General features: G+C 40.2%; 1 protein-coding gene across 3 annotated transcripts; it reads right to left on the reverse strand.

Moving 5' to 3' along the window:
- Nucleotides 1–1,192: 1,192 nt before the first annotated feature.
- On the reverse strand, nt 1,193–20,587 carry ADPRHL1 (ADP-ribosylhydrolase like 1). 3 transcript variants are annotated; one of them, XM_072135614.1, is made up of 7 exons: nt 20,296–20,587; nt 11,504–11,668; nt 10,754–10,879; nt 8,641–8,781; nt 5,294–5,421; nt 3,964–4,096; nt 1,193–2,786 (listed from the first exon to the last, which is right to left on the reverse strand). In XM_072135614.1, exons 1-7 carry the CDS (start codon nt 20,507–20,509, stop codon nt 2,629–2,631), a joined length of 1,065 nt encoding a protein of 354 aa, XP_071991715.1. In that variant the 5' UTR covers nt 20,510–20,587; the 3' UTR covers nt 1,193–2,628. The 3 variants fall into 3 exon arrangements, with proteins under 3 accessions (XP_071991715.1, XP_071991718.1, XP_071991717.1); XM_072135617.1 differs by lacking the exon at nt 20,296–20,587 and adding an exon at nt 19,485–19,518; XM_072135616.1 differs by lacking the exon at nt 20,296–20,587 and adding an exon at nt 16,562–16,582.
- Nucleotides 20,588–21,402: the final 815 nt, after the last annotated feature.

Raw genomic sequence — 21,402 nt, forward strand, 5'->3', positions numbered from 1 at the left:
GGAGCAGACCCCATACGTATCGTCACCTGACTGGTGACTTCCTCAGGGGTAAGTGACTTAAAATTTGCGGCGTCCTGTTAAATACCCAGCGTGTGTGTGCCACACCCACAGAATAATAGAGGATGAAAGAAAGCGATTGGTCACATACCTGCAGCGCTGGTATTTGGAGGAAAGGCGTACTATGCGGCCTACCGCGCATGTGCGGAAATGTTCCGATCCCGTGTGTGATCACGTGAGCGGACTAAGAACAAAAGGTCTTACTTACAGGTTATATCACATGATCGAGTCCGGACGAAAAGGACCATGCAGTTATAAGTCAGCGACGCATGCCTATCAAGGGTGGTGGATCAGCCATATTAAGTAAAACGGCGATATTACGATGTAAAGCGATAATGTCAATCAATCACTATGTATCGGACTTATAAGTAGCCTGAATTAGGTTAGATAGAACAGACAAAAGGAGATGTTGTACGGCATAGTTACTGATAATACGATATTCTATGTTTGCTTCTACATGGACGCAGCTGGACATATGGGCGTTATACATACATAAAGACCAGATTTGTTGCACATTATTGGTAACAGACGGAAGAATTCAGCGCCACTGACTAATAGATAATTGCAGCATTCAACATGGTTACTATGTACAATAGAGAATGGACAGGTCGATCGCGACAGATGAATCAAGCAAGAGTGACGCACCATATCTCATAATGTGCATTAAAAAATTGAATAAAAAGAGGAAATGAGGAAAAAAGAGGTAGTATTTGGTATTCAAAAAGGGATTATTATTATTTATTATTATTGTGCCATATTTCTTATGCATATCTAAACACGTGCAGACATTAGGGTTCAAAATATGAGCCCCAACTTCCCAAACTGACATATCAAAGTGACCCAACGTATTAAAGTGCTAGTGCTGGCACATAAGTGTGGCATTGCATTCCTGCACAGGCAGCCCTGCCCTGACTACCAGGTCATCCCATATTCAGCATTTTTTTGTAATTCAAATTCTTTGTACCCACATTTGTATTTTGGGATACCTGCTGCCATTATGCATGTAGACTATTACATCTTTCATTGTTAATATTATCTGCATGTGGGAGGGATCACAGGGCTCATTTTGTTCCTGGCAGCCAGATACACCCCTAGGGTGTGTATCTTTTGTAAGTGTTTTTATATTTTTTTCTGTCCTGTTTATATTTTTTGTTGTTATTGGTAATTAATAAACTTTGTCTTTATTGGTTAGTGCCTTGTACGTATCCCACCTTTTCTTGAGTGTTTCATATGATGTATTCAGGGATACGGGGACATTATACTTATTTACTTTTCCAGTAGTGCCTGCTCCCATTGTAGTACAAAACGTCAAGTCCAAGGCCGGGGTCAGCAACAGGAGGTCCAGGCAGGTGGGAACGGGAATACAGGCACACGGAACACAGCAAGATGGAGGAACTCGGGTAACACGGCAACACAGGACTCCGGAGCGGGGACACACAGGAACGCAGGAATACACAGGAACGCAGGAATACACAGGAACGCAGGAATACACAGGAATGCAGGAATACACAGGAAAGCAGGAATACTCGCTTGGAAGCTTTCTCTAAGGCTATGAGGCACAAAGATCCGGCAGGGGACACAGGAAGAGGCAGGATTCTTAAAGGTGAGGTGTTCAGCCAATGCACCAATTAGCGGTGCGCTGGCCCTTTAAATTTTCGGCAGGAGCCGCGCGCCCTAGGAGACGGGGATGCACTCGCAGGGCAGTCCGGGGAAGAGCAGGAGCCGGGAGAGGTGAGTGAGGAGACCGGGCTGCAGCGGGGACACACGGAGGAGCACGGGATCGCGGGAGCACCTGTGACAACAACTAATTGCGATGCAGTTTTAACCGCAACGTGTGACTGCACCCTAAGACATACAATAGAATTGATGCAAACGGAAGCAAATGTTTCTTTAGAGATTTTAAAGGGATTCAAAACTGAAATACGTCACCCATTTTTCTGGTGCCAAATGAAGGCTAAAATCAACATAGATGTAAAAGTAGCTGGTTCTATCAGGTTCTACCACAGTTTTTAGTCTCCATTGCAAATGTAAAGAGAGCTTTGTATGCCATTGGTGTAAGTGATACATAGCTACACGTGAATTGCTAATATTTAATACTTTTTATTTTTGTGCAAAGCATATATAAAGTTAAATACAATTCCAAAACATGTTATAGCTTTTATAATAACATAAATAAAGCTAACATTGTTATGTGATGTTGAAATGTATTATGTCAATTGCACACACATTGTGAAATTGCAAGCAAATGCAATGGATCTGTGCAAGTAATCTTACATTTAAAGTATGAACAAACTATGCATCAAGTTATCAAACAATTAACTTTGTGTGTTATATTTTCACAATAGCGCATGCATCAGACATATTTCTTCACGTGCATACAGTTCAGTAGTGGTTTCTCTTCTTGCATGACCTATAACTGAGGTAGGATGACTGATGCAGTTGGCAAAAATAACCTAAATGAATATATGAAGAACTACAGTACATACAAAGTGTAAAATTCCCATAAATGTGCACTAAACCCTGCCAATTCATATCTCCTCTTCCAGCATTAAGAAATTGAAAAAAACATTTTTACTTTTCTTTTGAAGATACTTGGTGGAGTTTCTTGCCCAATTCCTCCAGCCTTTCTTTTAGTTCAAGTTCCTGGTATAGGCCCTTTGGTACATTATTTAGACCATACATCAAACCATAGAGGCAACCAGCAATAGATCCAGTAGCTGCACTTTCTCCTGAAAAAAAGGTGGACATGTTTTTTTCAGTTTTTGCATTTCTGTTTAGATTTACGGAGCCATAAAAGGGCTTGTTATCTGTGGGACATATAGTTTCTAGTGGAACCATTTAATTTTGTGCAATCTACCAAGAACCTGGAAAAATTTGCAAAGGATGTGGAAGTGACACAAAACACAGTTGTACCATTTTCTTGCAGGTTTCGTTTTTGCAGCGTTCACATTGTACGGTCCGGATGTCACAATGGGGCTCATTTACTTACGCGGCCGCTGGAGTTCACCGAAAATGCATTGTCTGATGATAATGCACTGTCCCGCAATTCACTAAGATCGTGCTCCCAATATCTTGCATCTTCTTCCTGGTGTATGTAAGTACATTGTCTTGCAACACAATTAGAAAGCTAAATCCCGCGCTCAGTTGGATCGTCCGTTGTCCGTCCCCTAATTTGTGTCGCACGGAAGCCAGCGCAGCTGCGCCACAATCCGATTGTGCAAGCCCCTGTCAAATACCTCTCCAAGCCGTGCAATGGCCGAAAACGGCAAACAATCAGACAAAAGTGTGATCCGTGACCCTTAGTAAATGAGCCCCAATATGTGTAAATACAGTTTTATTGTTTCTAAATAGCTTTAAAAAAAACTTGTAACTTTTTTACACGTTGGTTCCTGGTGCAAATTTTGCGGGTAATCAAAAGTTTGGGAACTACACAACTTTTTGGTGTTGTTGTTGTGCTGTACTGTTACAGCATTGAACCATTGTCTATTAGAATTAAAATAATTCAGTTCCAGTTTATCTAAAAGGTAGCTGAGCTGCCCTTACAGAGCGTAGCCACTACACACAGAACTGTACTGTATTTCCTGATCTATTCCATGTTCTGATTCCCACTCCAGAGCTTATGAAAAAATCTTGTGGATAGGTCATTAAGATTTAAAAGGTTCCATGTCATGTTGCAGCCAGTGATTGATATATATAAACAACAAGTGACTGCAGAGGTCAGATTCTATCACCAGCAAGGCCCAGAGACTGGCCTGTTAGAAGTTTAGTGTCTTTAATATAGAGGTCTGGTTCAGGATTTATTGGTACCAGTAGTATATTGTGCTACAGCTTATATTCCTTCTGATCACATATACATACTGAATATATTCTATAACATATATACTGATTTTTATCAAAATTACTAACCTCCATGGAACATGGCTCTGCTGCATAGTTCTTTCCAGTCCCCACCAGCACCTAATAGGGCATCATATGCAATCATTGGCGCATCATGTCCTCTTCTCCCTCCACGGCCCTCTGAGCTCCATTTCTTATAAGTCTATATATTAAATATTAGTACATATTAGATTCTTCAACTTGTGTTGGATATTCAAAAGTGAACAATAACCCTTGTGATCCAAGCATATACACATAACAAATCAATAATACAGCATAGTTGTCAATAGTCCCAAATTTGAAGGGATTATCTCTGATTTTTACAAATCATTTAGTATTCGGATAAAAGGGATGGTATTTGTGCAACTCAACCAAAAAGTGGTCATCCACAAGTTTTTTGGCTAGTTCCATAAGCCGGACTCGAACCAATATTTTATCAATAAAACGTTGCCAGCTTTTGATTGGTAAACTTTAAAAAAATATAATATAAAAAAAATTCTTATTTCTTCACTTGTCAGATTCTTTTACTTTTCTCCTCGCCATATATTACTACTACAGGTAACATTTATTTAACTCATCATATAGCTTTATACCGCCAATACTGTTTGATAATGGTAATAAAAACTGCCTCATTAGGAAACTGAGATTTACAGTAGGATGTCTGTGTCTCTCTCATTTGGTTCCTACTCAGTGGCGTAACTAGAAGCTGATGGACCCAATGCAAAGTCTGTGCAAGGCCCCTGACTATAATGTATGGTTTATAGTAATAATCTTCTCATATGGGAAATTGACACCTTATGAACCCCCTAAGCCTCTTGGGCCGGGTTGCGACCTCTGCACCCCCTCAAGTTACGCCCCTGCTCTTACTCCGCCTCCTCTCTTGTATTACCTGATCTGCCAGTAAGCTGCCAACACATCCTTGCCAGATTTATCACCCATTGTCACCCCACTGGCACTTACAAATCAACTTGCACTGTTTTAATTCATATAGTCAGCATTTATATCACTTAATGGCTTCATTTATGCCAGAAAGTTGTTCCAAAATGTAGTTATTATTTATTGTTGCATTTATCTTGATTGAATTAGACAATAGAAACTCCTTTGTCAATAGTATTTCTTTTGCTAAAACACAATATTGGATTGAGGTGCCTGAGGCCTCCCAATGACCTCCTTCTTGGGGGCCCCTCTGACACCTATATTCAAATTCAAACATAGCCGAACAAATCTCTTTCAGTCATCCAATTCAACTACAGAACGTGATGTACCCTAAGTATATTTTGCCATGGATCACTTATAAAGGAACGGTGGGCCCAGCAGTAGATTCACCTGTGGGCTAGTCTAAGCCAACAAACAGCCCTACCTTGTCTCTCTCATCAGCATCATACTTATCAGGAAAATTGGGCTTGTTCATATTGTCTTCTTCTATTTCTCTTTCCTCCAGATAAAATTGCCATTTAGCTTCAAAGTAGAACCAGTGCTCTTGGTATTCTACATAAGATAAAAAAACACACAGAGTAAGATTTTTTAGAAATGTCTGAGGTGAAACGGTTCTATCCAATGAATAGATGAAACCAATCAGGACTTGAACAGCTATGGGAAAGTTAAAGCTGAGCTCTGATTGGTTGCCATAATACAAATATGGTTTTCAGACACATGTAGATAGCTAGTAGTTTTTCTAATAGATGTGAGCAGTTATGAGCAAAAATAATTACCTATGTCACAGGGAATATGAAGGAAAGGGAGGTGATACTTTTATATAATTATCAGTAATGCCTTAAATCTACTATCAAAATCCATCATGATAATCCAGGGACACCTACTCATATGTAGGCCCCGATACTGTGGTAATCATCTTAATATTTGTTATCCATTACCTCCTTCTTACTAAAATCAACTTTTAAAACTATGCTATGGGTTTCCAGGGAGGGGGGGAGTCGGGGGAAAGGGGCAATAAGGCGGTCACCTATTACCCAAGAAATGTGTATTGCAGCTGCCCTGCTAGGTAGTGTAAGTAGAAGTTTAGGAGAGCCATGCCACCCTGCGTTTTGGAGCATTGCAGGGTTGCTAGGGTGAGTTTGGACCTGGAGTTCCCGCACACAAATCTGATGGGATGGGGACCGCGGAGTGCTTGTGAAGATATAAGCACTTAGGGAGATTTATCATTTTAACTATGTTTATTCTTCCTGTGGTCAAAAGTGGAAGAGACTTTCAAGTTTTACATTTCGTCAGTATTCTGCTACAGTGAATGTTGGTGGAGTTTAGATATTAGTATACCTAGGTACCTAAAGGAGGTGACCACCTTCTGTACTGACATGTGGGCGGGTCCTTGCCATGGTGAAAGACCCAGTGGCATGTAAACTGACTTCAGCTCACCTGGAGCCCTGAGTAAGAGCCCAAATTGTCTATAATATGAATGGTTCATAGTAGGGAGGAGGAGGGGTTAGAGAGGAACAATATTATGTCATCCGTGTACAGTCCCACTGTATCCTCCCTGGGGCCTATGGATTTGCCAGTGTCATTATTATCAGGGAGTTTTGTTGCAAGGATCTCAATCACCAATGCAAAGAGTAAAGGCGATAGAGGGCATCCTTGCTGGGTGCCTCTGTGCAAGGGGAATTCAGGAGAAAGCTCTCCATTGATCAGTAATTTACTCTTTAAAACCAGCGGCAAAAACCAAGGCCAACTTGAATTTCTGTAGGCATTGTCCAAGAAAAGGCCATTTGACAGTCAAAGGTCTTAACTGTATCCAGTGAGGCTAAGGCTCAATCCTCTCGGTAATGTTGACCTATCTGTGTAACCACTTGGATCCGGGTAGATTTCATTTAAAGGGGTATTCCAGGAATAAAAACCCATGATGCTATAAATAAATGAATATAACAAAACTCAATGTCATTAGTCATAAAATGGAGCTTAATTAGTTTGATTTTATGATTCACAAAAAGTCCCAAGAGCCTTTATTTCTTGCTCGGTTACCATAGTAATGATGTGTAACTGCCATCACCACAACACTGACCATACTGTATGCACTGCGAACAACCGACTACAGCCAAACATAGTGGTGATCACATGACCTGCCCAGGCAGGGGGAGGACATGTGATGTGGACATGTGACCAGCGGCCATCTTCTGTCTTGTCTCTTCTCCATGCGGAGGAAATTAACAGACTCATTAAAGGATTGGTAGCATTTTAGTTCTTCATTACAGTCTACATCAACAGCATTTTTCTGCTAAAGGGAGCAAAATTTTAAATAACAACTAAATACACATTAGTTTATATTTTAAGGACCCACTTGTATATGAATTATGCTGATTCCTGGAATACCCCTTTAACTTGTTTTATTCTACATTTGCATGTACCTGCAGTATGTCACCAACTATTTTAAATAGTTACAACATCCATAACTTATGCTAACACTTATAATTATTATTATATAAACTTTAGCATACAGCCATGAAGTCTCTAGGACAAACAGTATTACCAAGGGTCATTGAAATGACTCATTCAGTGACCTATTCTGCAACATGACACCCTCATTGGATACCAGCATTGTATGTCAGTACAGTCATTATTTATATATCAGTGCTGTGAAGTGGTAGGACACACAGGATTGGCAGCAAAGCAGCACATACCTCATATAAATGTCATAGTAAGAACTCTCACTACTTAGTTTTATGACTGTTTGTCATGAGCTTCATGGCTTGGATTTCCATGCCATCATCACTGCTATTGTGGCATTCTCTATGGTCATCAGTCTGACTGATGAGACTCATACCACTTTCAATGTGTGTGCATCAAGAGATACCCCTGTCACATGTGCTCAATATATCTGAAGAACCTATTCCAAAAGAAGCTCTTTCCTCTACAATGACCCAATAATAAAAATGTGTATTTTTTAATTTATCATAAATCATAAGAAACTTTGATATTTGTCACTATATAGCATCTAGTGCTATATATCAGAGCTGTACATATGGAAAAACAGCCCTATGAAACATCAGCTGCATGTGACGGTGCTCTGCCTGTGGAAACTGAACGGTGTGCTGGTTGGATTCCAGGGACCGAGCACAGTGCTGGGGACAGGAGTCTTTGCAACATAGTAATATAATATTATGCAAGAAGCCCCTACCCACCAGTGGAACAACGGAAATAATTAAATGACACCAGTCCCCAATACTATACTTGGTAAAAGAAGTATACCCAACATCAGGTGGAATACCAGCTCACCCAGGTAATCCAGATTAGGATCCGTCAAGTATTGGCTCAGATGCACGTAGCAAACGATCGATAACCATAAGGCTCATACATAGAAATCAGAAGAACTGTCAGGCTTCTGAGGTAGTGAACCCCCTGGACCACCCCGGACAACGACACAAGCTGGCTTTTAACCATTCCCGTGAAGTGACCAGCGTCAATCAGCGGTACGCTGGCCCTTTAAATTCACAAGTGGGAAGCCAGTGCGGGAGCAGGAGCTTGAAGAGGTGAGTGACGAAAGGGAGAGCGGGAGCCATGGAGAGGGGCACAGGTGGGCCTGCGACTATACTTGGTCCATAGAATCCAACAAGCACAGGCTTCAATTTCCACAGATCAATCATGGTTGTTTGAATACAGCCCATGGCTGCTACAATGTGAGTAGTCTAAGTAAATGTCCATTGGTTTTAACAGGCTACAACGTTGAGTAACAATACAAATTCGAAGTTTCTATCGTACCTGCCATATGACGAATGGTCTTCTTACAGTATTCTTCAGCCACTGGAATTGTCTTAAGCATATCTCTTCCCCACTGAACCAGAGGCTTTCCTTGTATTGCATAAGAGGCAAACAGAGCTGTGCAGAGTGAACCCAAGAATCCTGCAGAATTGTATATAGATAGAATAAATGTATCATAAGGTACCAAGATATATGTATACAAATCCACACAGGTTTCATTGAAATACACACATTGAGGGTTAGTTATCATACGCTGGCGCCCGTTCACCGGCATATAATAATGTTGCAGCCCTTACTGCGTGGCACGATATATAAAGAGGCTCCTACAGGCTCCTGCAGCTTATTTCTCAAGGTCCTACCTGGTGGAGGAATATTCTGCAGTATGCAAACTTTCACTTTTAAAAGGCCAGGGACAGTTTGCTGGCATAGAAGCCCGGCAATAGGTAACTGTGTAATCTAACTATTCATCTATTGATCTAATTTGAGTGTACATTAACATATTTATCATTGACTTGGTAATAGAACACTCATGTACTTGGCTATGTAAGCAAGAAACAAACAATGCCTAATCACATGTAAACTAAACATATGCCCCTGTAGGTGAAGTATCTTGCCTCATAAAAATGCAGAAAAATCTTGATTTTTATTGATAGACGCCTGAGCATTTGGTGCACTATGAGGTCCAGGGCACCATCTTTTGCCCAATTGTAAAGCACAGGTCCCCCTTCTGAGCCTTTTGGCTGATAGGCTTCCTTGAAAGTCATAACATTTCTGGGGAGATATGTTAATCATGCATATAATATTGTGGAATTGTTCTTGACAATGGATCAGGCAGCGTTTCAGGTTTGGACTACACCTTTCTGTTTTTGAATTACTTTTTAACTTTTAAACCTTCATATGTGTCCTTGCCCTCATACGATTTATGGAGTTGGCTGACAGTTCTAAAAGAAATCTTTTCTCTCCAGTTCAGTTCACAATTAAGTTGTTTATTTGGCGACTGCTTAAGCTCTGTGATATTCAGTCTTGCCCTGCATTTAGTGGATGATTTAATAAGACAGGAGTTTTTGATGAAAGGAGATACTAACACTGTATTCTTATATGGCCAAATACTTGGCACTCACAATAGGTTGGGAACACACAAATCCAAAGGTTCTTTTTTATTTTACGTTCTATAGTAGAGGGGTAGGGTTGATTTTTATCAACCAAAAGTTTATATGCATACTGTTATATAATATGATTTGTATATTCTCCAACTTCAGTGCTATCTTATTTTGAACTGGTGTCCAGAACTGTACAAGCAGTGTGCTAGTATTTCTCCAAATTTTTGGGTTCCTTGACAATTGAATTTTCTACATTTTGGGTTGTCATGGAAACAAGGATTTATAATAAAACTTCACTGCAGATACCTTGGAGTTAAAGTTCAGGAAATTACCAGCATCCAGAAGTCTGGACCATCTGTATTCCAGACTTGACCGAACCAATGCTTTGCAAAGTGTCAATATCACATACCTATCTAGAGTGTCCATTCCTTTGGAGGCTGGTATTTAATCTATCACCTACACCCAGGACCTTACCCACAAGTGACTCTACCACTTTTAATCCACATCGGAAATTATAGCTGTGTGAAGAAGACTTGGTTGGGATGATTTTTCAGCATCTGAATTAAAAAAAAGCTGGATGGAAAGACGTAGAAAGATACATCTTTTCATCCCTCCGCCTCTGGTTGAGCGACGTAAGTGCTCAGTGGAGGCAATGGACGGCTATGTGGAGTGCAATCTCTCCCCATAGCCCTGCATACATTGCTTGGCAGGAGGGAGGACCCAGTGATGTCAATGTCAATATTAGGGGACATCACTGGGGGAACACCCTGTTTATAGTCAGAAGTCGATTGCTGGCTGCTGCCGATGTACACTCCCACCCCACATTCAGTGGAGAGGGGAGGTCCCCAGGCGACATACACTGTGTACTCATTGGAATGTCCTTACGTATAGCAAATAACGTAAAGTGAACCCAACCTAATGTAACATTTTACTCCTACTCATTATAAGGGATGTTAATTGGCCCCTGCTGTTTAGAAGATAGCAGATTTTGAAGTCTTGTCTTAGTATCTTGCCTGTTGGGTGGTTATGCGTCATTCTTCCACATTCAATGCTGACTTCAATTAACGTATCCAGCCTCTGGGGTTGCCAGTATCTCATACCGATAGACATTGCTTTTGTAGCAGCTCCAAATCCAGAACCTAGAGCATAGCAAGAGCATGAGCATCATTACACTGCAAGAAATTATCTTGTATCTTTATTTCTATAATATAGCGCAAATAATTCAAGGAAAATACACATATGTACCTAAAATAGTCTTAAGATATAAAGATATCTGCTTTTATGCAGCCAATGTTTCAATGAAGAAGCTTTTTCTAGTGTTTTTTGTTGTGTTGAAGTATTTTTAAAGTTTCAAGGTACTCATTTACTACATTTGTTATTTTTATATTCGCAATTTGAGATTCTCTGAGAATAAGTAAAAATAAGTGCATATTATTTTTTCTCCAACAAAGGGAAAACACAAACTTAAAAACTGTTGGATACAAATTGGTAGCTTCTATTTGGGAGCCGAAATTCATATCATATCATATATCATATCATATCATATCATATCAGACAGAGATTAATTTCAGAATAATGTTGTAAATCTTCTTATTTACAGTAACATCAATGTCTACACTGTAGCTTTTATGTAATATACTGTATGTGGTCCCTGAGCTTTGCCTTGTGGCTTTGTGAGAGAAAAGGCAGCGCTGGTTGAAGAACACATTACCCAAAGGTAGAACCTCTCCTTAAAACTGCTGAAGGAAAGATAAAATCCACACCTTTTTCATTAAATGGAGTATGCCATGCCAGCAAAAAGTTATCTGGCTTTAGGTGGGAACATCCTTCAATGGTTGCTGGGTCCGGCCGCCGTCCTTGAAGCTTGTCTACAGCCTCAACATACTGTTTCACCATGTCTCTGTAAAGATCTTCCAGACACCAGAAATCTGTATAAAGATAATGCAGTTATTATGTTATTGATTATAATGATCCACCACTTCCAGAATATGACTTCTTTACTTGATGAATAATACAACCACCTATTGAGCTGTAAATAAAATAGATATATATTTTATTTTAAATATATTATAAATAATATGAATGAAATAAGATTTGTAAGGAATGACATATGTAAGTAAAGGCGAGTTTTTCCAGCATGGTTAAATACCATATAAATATCACCCTGAAATAAATAAATGATACATCAAGAGCATGAAGCTAGATTCTGTAATACTGTATAAAGCAGTATAATACATAGCTGCCTGCTGTCCAGAATTTTCATTATACTGGTAAGTTTTAGTATGTCAGGACCATTAAAGAGATCTACTACATGGGTGCAGTGCTTGTTAACCAAGCACACAAACATGCTGGTGTGTGCCTCCTGAAACAGGATTCATGCTTCTTTTTGCTTCATATAACTTGGTTTTTGCGAAAAAAAATTTTTTAATTATGCAAATCTGGGCAATGTCACAGAAGCCCCTTCTGGTTCTTCCACTGATTCACCCCTACATTTGGCATTTCTGACCCCCTCCTCCATCCCCATCTAGCCCAGCTCCCTGACTTCTAGCTCCTCTTCCAGCTCCCATGGGGTGCATGTATCTTGCCTTCCTTAGGGCCAGTATGTGCACTGGTTTATGTGTATCCATCCTATCAGTGCTCAGCATGGGCTATATAGCCTAGCTTGTCCTCTTCCTTGCCCAGTATTTTTTCTGCAAGCCCAATTCTCATCTCTCCTATATCACAGTATGTATGTTCCCAACTCCCAGTACGTGATGTGTACGTACAGCTCTCTTGCCATACTTAGGGCCTGTGTGCAGCAGCTTATATGTCCCCAGCCTGGGCTATGTAGCCTTGCATATCCTCTTCTTTAGTGCCAAAGAAGAGGTTTCTAGCTTGTTTAATCCTGCTAAATGACTGCCAACTACTATTTTCCTAACTAAGTTTTTCTAACTAAGTTATTGATCTAATAAGACCCCAGCTTGCTACTGACCTGTGCTGTCTTGACCTTGACCCACTGCCTGGTTGCTGACTGCTCTGATCACAGTCTGGGCCTGACCAATCTCCTGCCTTATCCTTCAGTGTCATTCCCCGGTGCCTCCTAGTTTACTGGAACAGCTGCTATTTACACTGGAACCACTTTTAAATGTAGCAGCCTTGCCATCTCCCTGCAGCACAGATTTATGTATTAGGGTGAAAGATTAGAGAGGTCTGGGAATAACATCCTTAGAGGTAGTCCAAAGTCAAACAGGTATAACAGTGGGTCCACTTCAACTGATTGTTACATCAATGAATACACAATAATTTACAGTATTTATTATCCATCTGCTCACCTATCAGGAGCAGTAAAGGTGTTTATATAACAAGACTCAATGTCATTAGTGACAAAATGGAGCTTAACTAGTTTGATAGGCTATCTAAAGTAGGCGGAGTTATCACAAACATACTTGTAGGTTGATTAGATTGTGAGCCCCATGGGGTGAGGGACTGATCTGGTAAGCTCTGTGCAGCGCTGCGTAATCTGTGTGCGCTATATCAATAAAGAATTATTATTATTAAGATGGTCGCCACTGGAAACTACAAGTCCCATGATCCTTTAGTTCTCAGTAACTCCTCCTCCCTCTTATGCACTACTCCCAATGATGATGTAACAGACTGTCCTGCTCTGTTACCATAGTAATGATGTGTAACTGCCATCACTGCACATTACCTCAATGAGATATCTCACCACAACACTGGCCATACTGGATGCACTGCAACCAACTGACTACAGCCAAAAGTAGCGGTGATCACATGACCCGACCAGGCAGGTGCAGGACATGTGGTGTGGACATGTGACTAGAGGCCATTTTCTGTCCTGTGTCTGCTCTGCGCGGAGGAAATCAACGGAATGATTAAAGAGCCAGTAGCATTTTAATTCTTCATTACAGTGTATGTCATCAGCATGTGTCTGATAAGGCAAGCTAAATTTTACATAACAACTAATTACATATCGTTTTATGTTTTGAGGAGCATTTATATTTTCTTTATTAGTTTATATTTTGTAAATGAATTATGCTGATTCCTGGGATACCCCTTTAACATTTTTTTCCAAGTTCACATTATTACTATTATTAGCATAATGTGATAATGTGAACTGTATCAAGCAAGGAACAGAACACAGATGATTTTTACATGGTAAAGGACCTTTTATTTTAACATGATTGAGTGTCCTGCTCCTATTCACCTAAAAGCAAGAGGACAATTTTGGAAACAGAAGCTGTACTGTACATTGGAATTGTGCTGATCTGGTTCCTGCGGATCAGTACTGTCAGAAAGTGAGAGGTGTTGTGTGGGAGAACCGCTATCTGCCCTGCAGGCAGATAAAAAGCACATGGTAAAAGCCCTGGATATGTCTGCAGTAACCCAAGGGTTAATGCAGACATGTGGTAAGCAGGAGTAGTCTGTTTGGTCCATATTATGGAGTAGGGGTAGTCTGGTAGTGGGACTCCTTACTCCATCCGGGCTTCGGTCCTGGGTTTCTGTATAGCCCACAGGTGCGGGTCACAGGCCTTGTTAGAGCCTGATTTAGTCTGCAGGCCAGAAGCAGTAGGTGAGGCACTACCTGGAGAGCTGAAGGCTGGACCGTGTTCACACAGCAAAGGTAACTGAGTGCCCCCTGATATTCTTCTGGCCAAGAGCGTGTGCCAGGCAGCCTGGTACATGTAGAGTTAGGTGCTGTTATTGTACTAGGCAGTGCCCACCCGGGCAGGGTTTATTTTGTATTTTGTATGTGCCTAAGCCAAGGCTGAATTTGTGTTTTGACAAAGAAGTGTGAATAAACACTTGATTTTGGACTTTAACCCTGTGTGTGTCCCTGTTTCCTGCGCTGCTACAAGGCATCTATCAGAGCAATTCCCCACAGTACAGATAGAAGTGTAACAGTCCCAACAAAGCTGTATAGGAGGCACTGCATTGTCCAATGTATTACACGAGCCATTCCCCCATCATAATGTTACAGGTTATGCTAAATGTTTCCTCAAATGTGTTAAGCAGTGATAAATGCCACCCAAACACAGCTGCAAACATTATGACATGCACTGTAAAGAACAAAGAAGAAACATGTAAATGCACTCATAAATAGCTGATCAGCAGGTGTGGTTAGAGTTAGACTCCGAAAGCTCTGATATAAATGGCCTATCATAAAGATAAGCCATCTACAAAATAAAATATTAAGCACTAAATATTTTCCAATAGCAATACACAATATACAATCAAAAAGAGTAATACTGTTTATTTATTATGACTACAGTCAGGGAGCTAAATGAGTCTTTGGAGTTTTCCATTAATTTTTTACGACAAATAATTATCAGCGCAAATTGCTATGGCATGAACACATAAATACCAGAAAGAGGTGACATTAGATTTCATTAACACGACTTGTGTTATATCTTGGAGCTGCCAAGAAAGAATTTAAGCAATCCTACTGCTCTAAAGTGATCAATCAATTCATTCATTAACAATTGAAGTCATACAAAGAGCTATTACAAAAGTATCTCTGTATGGCAATGGTAAACAATCCAGCATAAGTATAATCAGCACCAAAGTAAATAAAAAGATATTAAGTTGAAAAAATATTACTTTTACTTAATCTACAACTATCAAGACCAACAAAAGATCATGATCAAAAAATAAGTAAGAACATGTATAAATACAGTAAGTACTTAAAGGACATCTACCATCAAGATGTAGGAATGTAAAACCAGGAACACTGAGATACTAGTGTGACCAGGATCTGCTCTATTAAAAGGCTTTATAAATTATGCAAATGACCATGACTCCATAGGTGATAATGGAGCCTGGAGGGGGCACACAGCAGTTTGTCAGTGTGCTTGGTTTACAATCCTTCATCCTGGTTGTAGTTGTCCTTTAAGTATACACAATATACAAATGCCACACCTACTGTGATCCTATAATATATTGATCTAGAGTAACCCCTTAAAGATGCGACCAGTTTAGCCCTTAAGTCTTACATTTTTCGCTTAATGTGATAATAACTTTAAGACCATTTAGGAGATTGTCTTTTCATGACAGATTTTACATTATGTAAATGTTGATTATTGGCAATTATTTTTATAAATGTTTTAATTTATATACAGCCCCCAAATTAATTTAATAATAATACCTCCTTATTAATCAGCAGCCGATATACAGTGCCTACCTTTGATTTACAGCTCCCAAATTTATTTAATTATATAAAGCACCCCATAATCTGTTTCTTACCCCTTTCTAATATCCAACATTCTCTCTCACCCCCCTCCTTAATTCATACACAGCCTCTTGAACTGTTTATACTTAAATAATAAAAGTATAAGTATGTTTACTTACCCCACAGAGATGCCATAGTGCCAACTGACACATCTGCTGCACTCTTATTCAGAGGCCCAGGAAACAATGGAAGGATGCAGGTGACTCAGTGTCACACCAACTGGTGTTATAGAGAGTCTTTTCACTCTCCCGATCAATTGCAAGTCTTAAAGAGGCACATGCAATTGATTTTCTTTACCAGCCATTAGCTTTTAGCAGTGGCCAAAACATGATGCTCCTCAACATAGGTCCCCTTACTATCTCAAAATTCCTATAAAAGTGTAATTCCTTAACTGGACAACTCCCTTAACCCTTTAACAATGCACTGTATACATATACAGTAAATGGTCACTGACTCAGTATGGATTGGGCTGGTGTTACAGCAAACATCTGCCTTTAGCACTCCCCTAGTCCCCACAGAGCATAGTACATACAGTGTCAAAGAGGTTTTGTATAGAAAATTGGTTTTAAAGATAAAAAGATATGTTATATAGTACCTTTTAATGCCATGTGCTCTGTGACTAAGCACTCGTCCCCTGGGAGTGGCTATAGAGGAGTAGCCGGCCCCCACCACCCTTGAGAAATCACTCCTCCATGTGTCCTTTTCAAATATATGTTAACGACCATCACTCAGCTTAGCGACGCCCCCTGCTCCTCTATAGGCACTCTCACGTGATGGAAGTTACTTTTATATTTGAAAAGGACACATGGAGGAGTGGTTTCCAAAGGGTGGGTGGGGGAACTTCCAGGTGACAAGAGCCTAGTCACAGAGCACATGGAATTGAAAGGTACTATATAACATATCTTTTTTTCTGTGAAACCTAATTTTTATACAAAAACTCTTTGCCAGTGTATATGCTCTATTCCACTATTAGCAGCTACAGTTATTCACCAATAAAGTATTACATAAAATAGTACCTTATGCCATTATAAGCACAAGGTTATTCCTATTGTATGTTGGGCTTCATGTTAAACTTTGCTACATGATTGTATACCCAGATAAACAGAATTATCTTGAACAGATATATGGATTCTTTTTCTTCACTTAGTGTGTCTTATAGTATAGAAGCTAAATCAGCAGCAGCTTTCAGCCCCTTGCACTGCCTGAGAGTCTGACAATGCTTATCTTACTAGCCCTGTGTGAGTTTATTCTCAGATAACTAGCATTCCCACTCAGTGAACATTGAAACTAAATTTAGGCATCTCTTGGCTCAGGATTAGACAGTGGCATTAAAACAAGTGGCTGACTTATCAAACAAAAGACAGAGAACATTCCGGGTCTATATATACAGTATTCAGATTTGGAAGAGACAAGATAAAGGCAGCTACCTGCAGCACTTATGTTATATACAGGAGTATTCTCATGTTTACAGCAGTCACTACAGGGTGTAAGATAATACTTTTGAGGGAAATACAATTTGGTTCCTGTGACTAGGGTGATTTTTCTTCATAGCGCTTGGTGTATAATGGTCCTTTATAATGTAATGTATCTCATCTCACCAGCCTGCAGGATGCAATGCACCACCACACCCTAACTATAAAAAGAGGACATAGGTTAGTATATGATTCACGTTACAGCACACATGGGAGAAAACTAAGAGAATTACTAAGGCAGGTAGGAGCCAATGAGCACTTTTTATTGGAATTATTTGTAAAATTGCTAATATAGGCAGGCTACAGTTGAGACTCATAGGGGCTTATTTACTAAGGGTCCCAAGGCCGCATTTTCGTCGAGTTTCCCGACTTTTGTGGGGATCGCTGGGGATTGTGTCATGTTTGATCGTTTTATGTCGCAATCGTGCAGGCTTTAACGCGATACAAATCGGGGGGCGGGCTGCCAGATGATCTGACAGATTCGGACAACGTGTGGGATTTAACATTTAAATTTGTGCAGCAAGCCATGCACTTACATACACCAGGAAGAAGAAGGTGAACTCCGGCAGGCCTGAGCGGGGAAGCGACACATGCAGGATATCGGGCACACGATCTTCATGAATCGCGGCAGAGTTTATCCTCGTCGGACAGTCTGGATCGGGGATCGCGGAAGGACCGGTTAAGTAAATGTGCCCCATTATAACAGGTGTGTACCAAGTGGCAGCCCTGTGCCTACTGGTGGCAGCCTTTGGCAGCTATACATGCTATCCTTCCACTCTCTTTATTTCACAGTAAGAGTGAAGGAGTCACAAACTGAGATTTCACCTCAGGAATTCTGAAAGACTAGAGGAAACCAAGCATCAGCCACTGCTCTGTTATATGTTATCCTAATACTGTAGAATCCAAAATGCTCTTTAAGTATCCATACATTCTTACATTTGTTTCCATAAAAAGAAATGCCCAGATTTATTTAAGTCTTTGTTTTCAGGTGCATAGAAACATGTGCAAACTGCTTGCACACATCTTTAAGAAGCATTTGTGCCAGTTTTGTGTCGCAGTTGCACTGTTTGTGCTGCAACACAAAACTGTGCACCTAAAGTGGCGTTCCGGATTTGCAGCGGGCGCCAGATTTATGTTGAAAGTCCCAACATAATTGTTGCGCACGCCTATTAGACTGAATGTACCAGAAAAAAACTGGTGCATTCAGTCTAAGAGCGTTTGGCGCATCAGATTTGATTCACTCAAGATTATTGAGGCAAACTGGACCAAAATGTCAACATTGCCTATAGCATAAAGGACAAAAAGTGTGGATGGTACTATGCATGGTAGTCTGTGCTCTTCATGTGACTGTTATAGTCAGTGTTGGACTGAGGTACCTTGGGCCCACCAGATAACATTATCCTGTCTACCCACCCTTCATGGATTTCTAAGTACACCTAGAAGCTTTCAAGGTGGGTTGTCTTCATTTGGCCCCAGGAGGGGGGGAAGTAGTCTGAAGATCCTTTGGTCCTCTGGTGGAACAGTCCGACACTGGTTACGGTGTACTACCAGTAAGTGTAACAAAAACTCTTCTGACTCCATTTATGGAGTGGAGACCAATATAAACTGCTGGTCAGCTGCTACCTATAGTGTACAAGTTCTTGCATTGACTTTGGGGATCAATTTCTTTACAAAGAAAAGAAGTTGTTACTCAAAGAGGAAAGGTCTTTATATATAAGAGGCTCTGGCCAAAAAAGTATGTGCTCATCATGTACTCAAAATTTAATTTCCCAAAGTAATTGTGTTTTGGGAGGTAAAGAAGACAGGATGAATACGTGTAACATACTGAACAATAGAGCCGGAGAATTCATGGACAATTCCATAATCAGGAACAGTAGTTACGTACACTGATCACGTATACAGATCCTTCCACTCTGCACACACCTGTATAATCATTCCTGGGCAGCATGTACAAACTGAACACAAACAACCTGTAACGGGTTGTCCAGGATAATTATTTTTTATCATTGGCCCCAGGTGGTAAAAAAATAGAACTTCAGTCCATACCTCCAGTCCAGCACCGGTCTTCTCATCAGCGCTAGTCACATTGACATTGAGCATATCTACTACAGGCCGCAGGCTATAGGAGGTCACACTGTAGACACAACGTCACCATTGTGTCTCTGTATACTAACAGACGCCAGCTGTGGCGGGATGAGCCGGACAGCACCAGAAATGAGGACAGCAGTTAGTATAAGTCCTTTCTTATTTGTACACAACCTGGGGCTAATTAAAAAAAAAATATCAACCCTGGACAACCCCTTTAAGCAGGTTGAATTATCAGTGCATCCTGTAGTAGTGGGTGACCCCTTTATATGTAACAGAGTATTACAGAATTTGCAGTAAGCCCTAATACTACCATAGTTTTCCATGGATTTAAACATAGTTAAACACCAGGGATATTGGCTTTAACATGATCATATAAGAATTGGATATAAGTTTGCTGAAACTACTGTTTGACTAATGATTTTTGAAGGCTTCTGATTCTTCATTGATAGCAAATGCTGGGTGAGGGTGTGTTAAGTTCGGCATGCCTGATCATTTTGTATGTAAGGGAAGGTAAGTAAGCTTTTGCTCGAGTTATTCAATTTCACATTAATGCACACTTGAAGTGTATATGAGTCAATATATATATATCTACTTTCTCCAAGCCCCATTAATTCTAAAAACACCCTTGTAAGTCTTCTTCATGGTAAAGTGATGAGGATGAGGTGAGCAGTAAGACCATGTAAAACTTTACTCTGAATTCCTAATAATGCAGAATTACTGATATAATAAAAAAATATTAAGTCCTTAGAAATAGATGTAAATATCTTACCTGTGACAAGAGCTTCTGCAGTAGCCACATGCATTAGTGTGTTGTGACTGATCGGCCATTTGTCTGCAGATAATACTAACTTTTCTAAACCTCCAAGTTCTTTCACCTCCTCAAGAATCTTTACACCTGAAGCACAGATTTCCCAGCTAAAGTTTCTATATCCCAGTGAATCGCCGACCGCAGCCAGGAGCATTGCAGCTGTAAATTTCTCCATGATGAGAGGACTTTGCAGCTTGTTCTCTTTTGTCTTGCAAACACCAGGTCTAACTTTAGTGTCAGTCTATGGCTGGCAGAGCTCCGGCCACTGGCTATAAAAGGCAGCGCTGCCCTTATCACAACCTGTTACATCCCCTTCACTAGCATTTCTTTAACTGGACATTGTCTATTCACATCAATCTAGACTGGGTTACTTTATAAAAAGTCACAAGGCCATCCGCAATTTGAACACTCACCCTTTAACAGGGGGTTTATTAAAGTGGTTTTTGTCATTTATTAAATAATTTTTTAACATCAAAGTCAAATTTTATTTTGAATCCAATGAAAACGTTAAATATTATTAAAAAGTGGCAAAAATCCTGTATGAAGTCACTCTTATATTCACATGAACGTATGGGGGGACGTATATATACGGCGTATATACATCCCCCATAGATGGCAATGGTCGCACAGCTCTGTACGGGAGTGGTATCGTACAGCGCTCATCCCCTCCTCCTCTACCCTGCGCCAACGTGTTTCCCACCGTACTACGGTACGGCAGGCATACATCGTATGAATGTGGCCTTACAGCTCTGTGCATAAAATGTATTAATACAGTATATGCAGTATTACTGTATATGCAAAAATTGATTTATGACCATTTTTTGATGGGGGGCATACAATTTTTCCTGTGCACCAAATAAATAGTCCTCCATTGAGCCAGAAGGTTTTATATACAAGTTCAGGATTGCACTCATCAAAATCTGCTTAATTAATTTTAGAGGTCAGTGCAACCCTCAAATGGCTTTGAAGGAAATCCGTATGGATTCAGCATCAGGAAATCGACACACAGCCATTGTAAAATCTGCAAAGTGTGGAAATATATATATCTATATTTTATAGACAGTTTAA

Source organism: Engystomops pustulosus, chromosome 2 (genome assembly GCF_040894005.1).
Source record: "Engystomops pustulosus chromosome 2, aEngPut4.maternal, whole genome shotgun sequence".
NCBI lineage: Eukaryota > Metazoa > Chordata > Amphibia > Anura > Leptodactylidae > Engystomops > Engystomops pustulosus.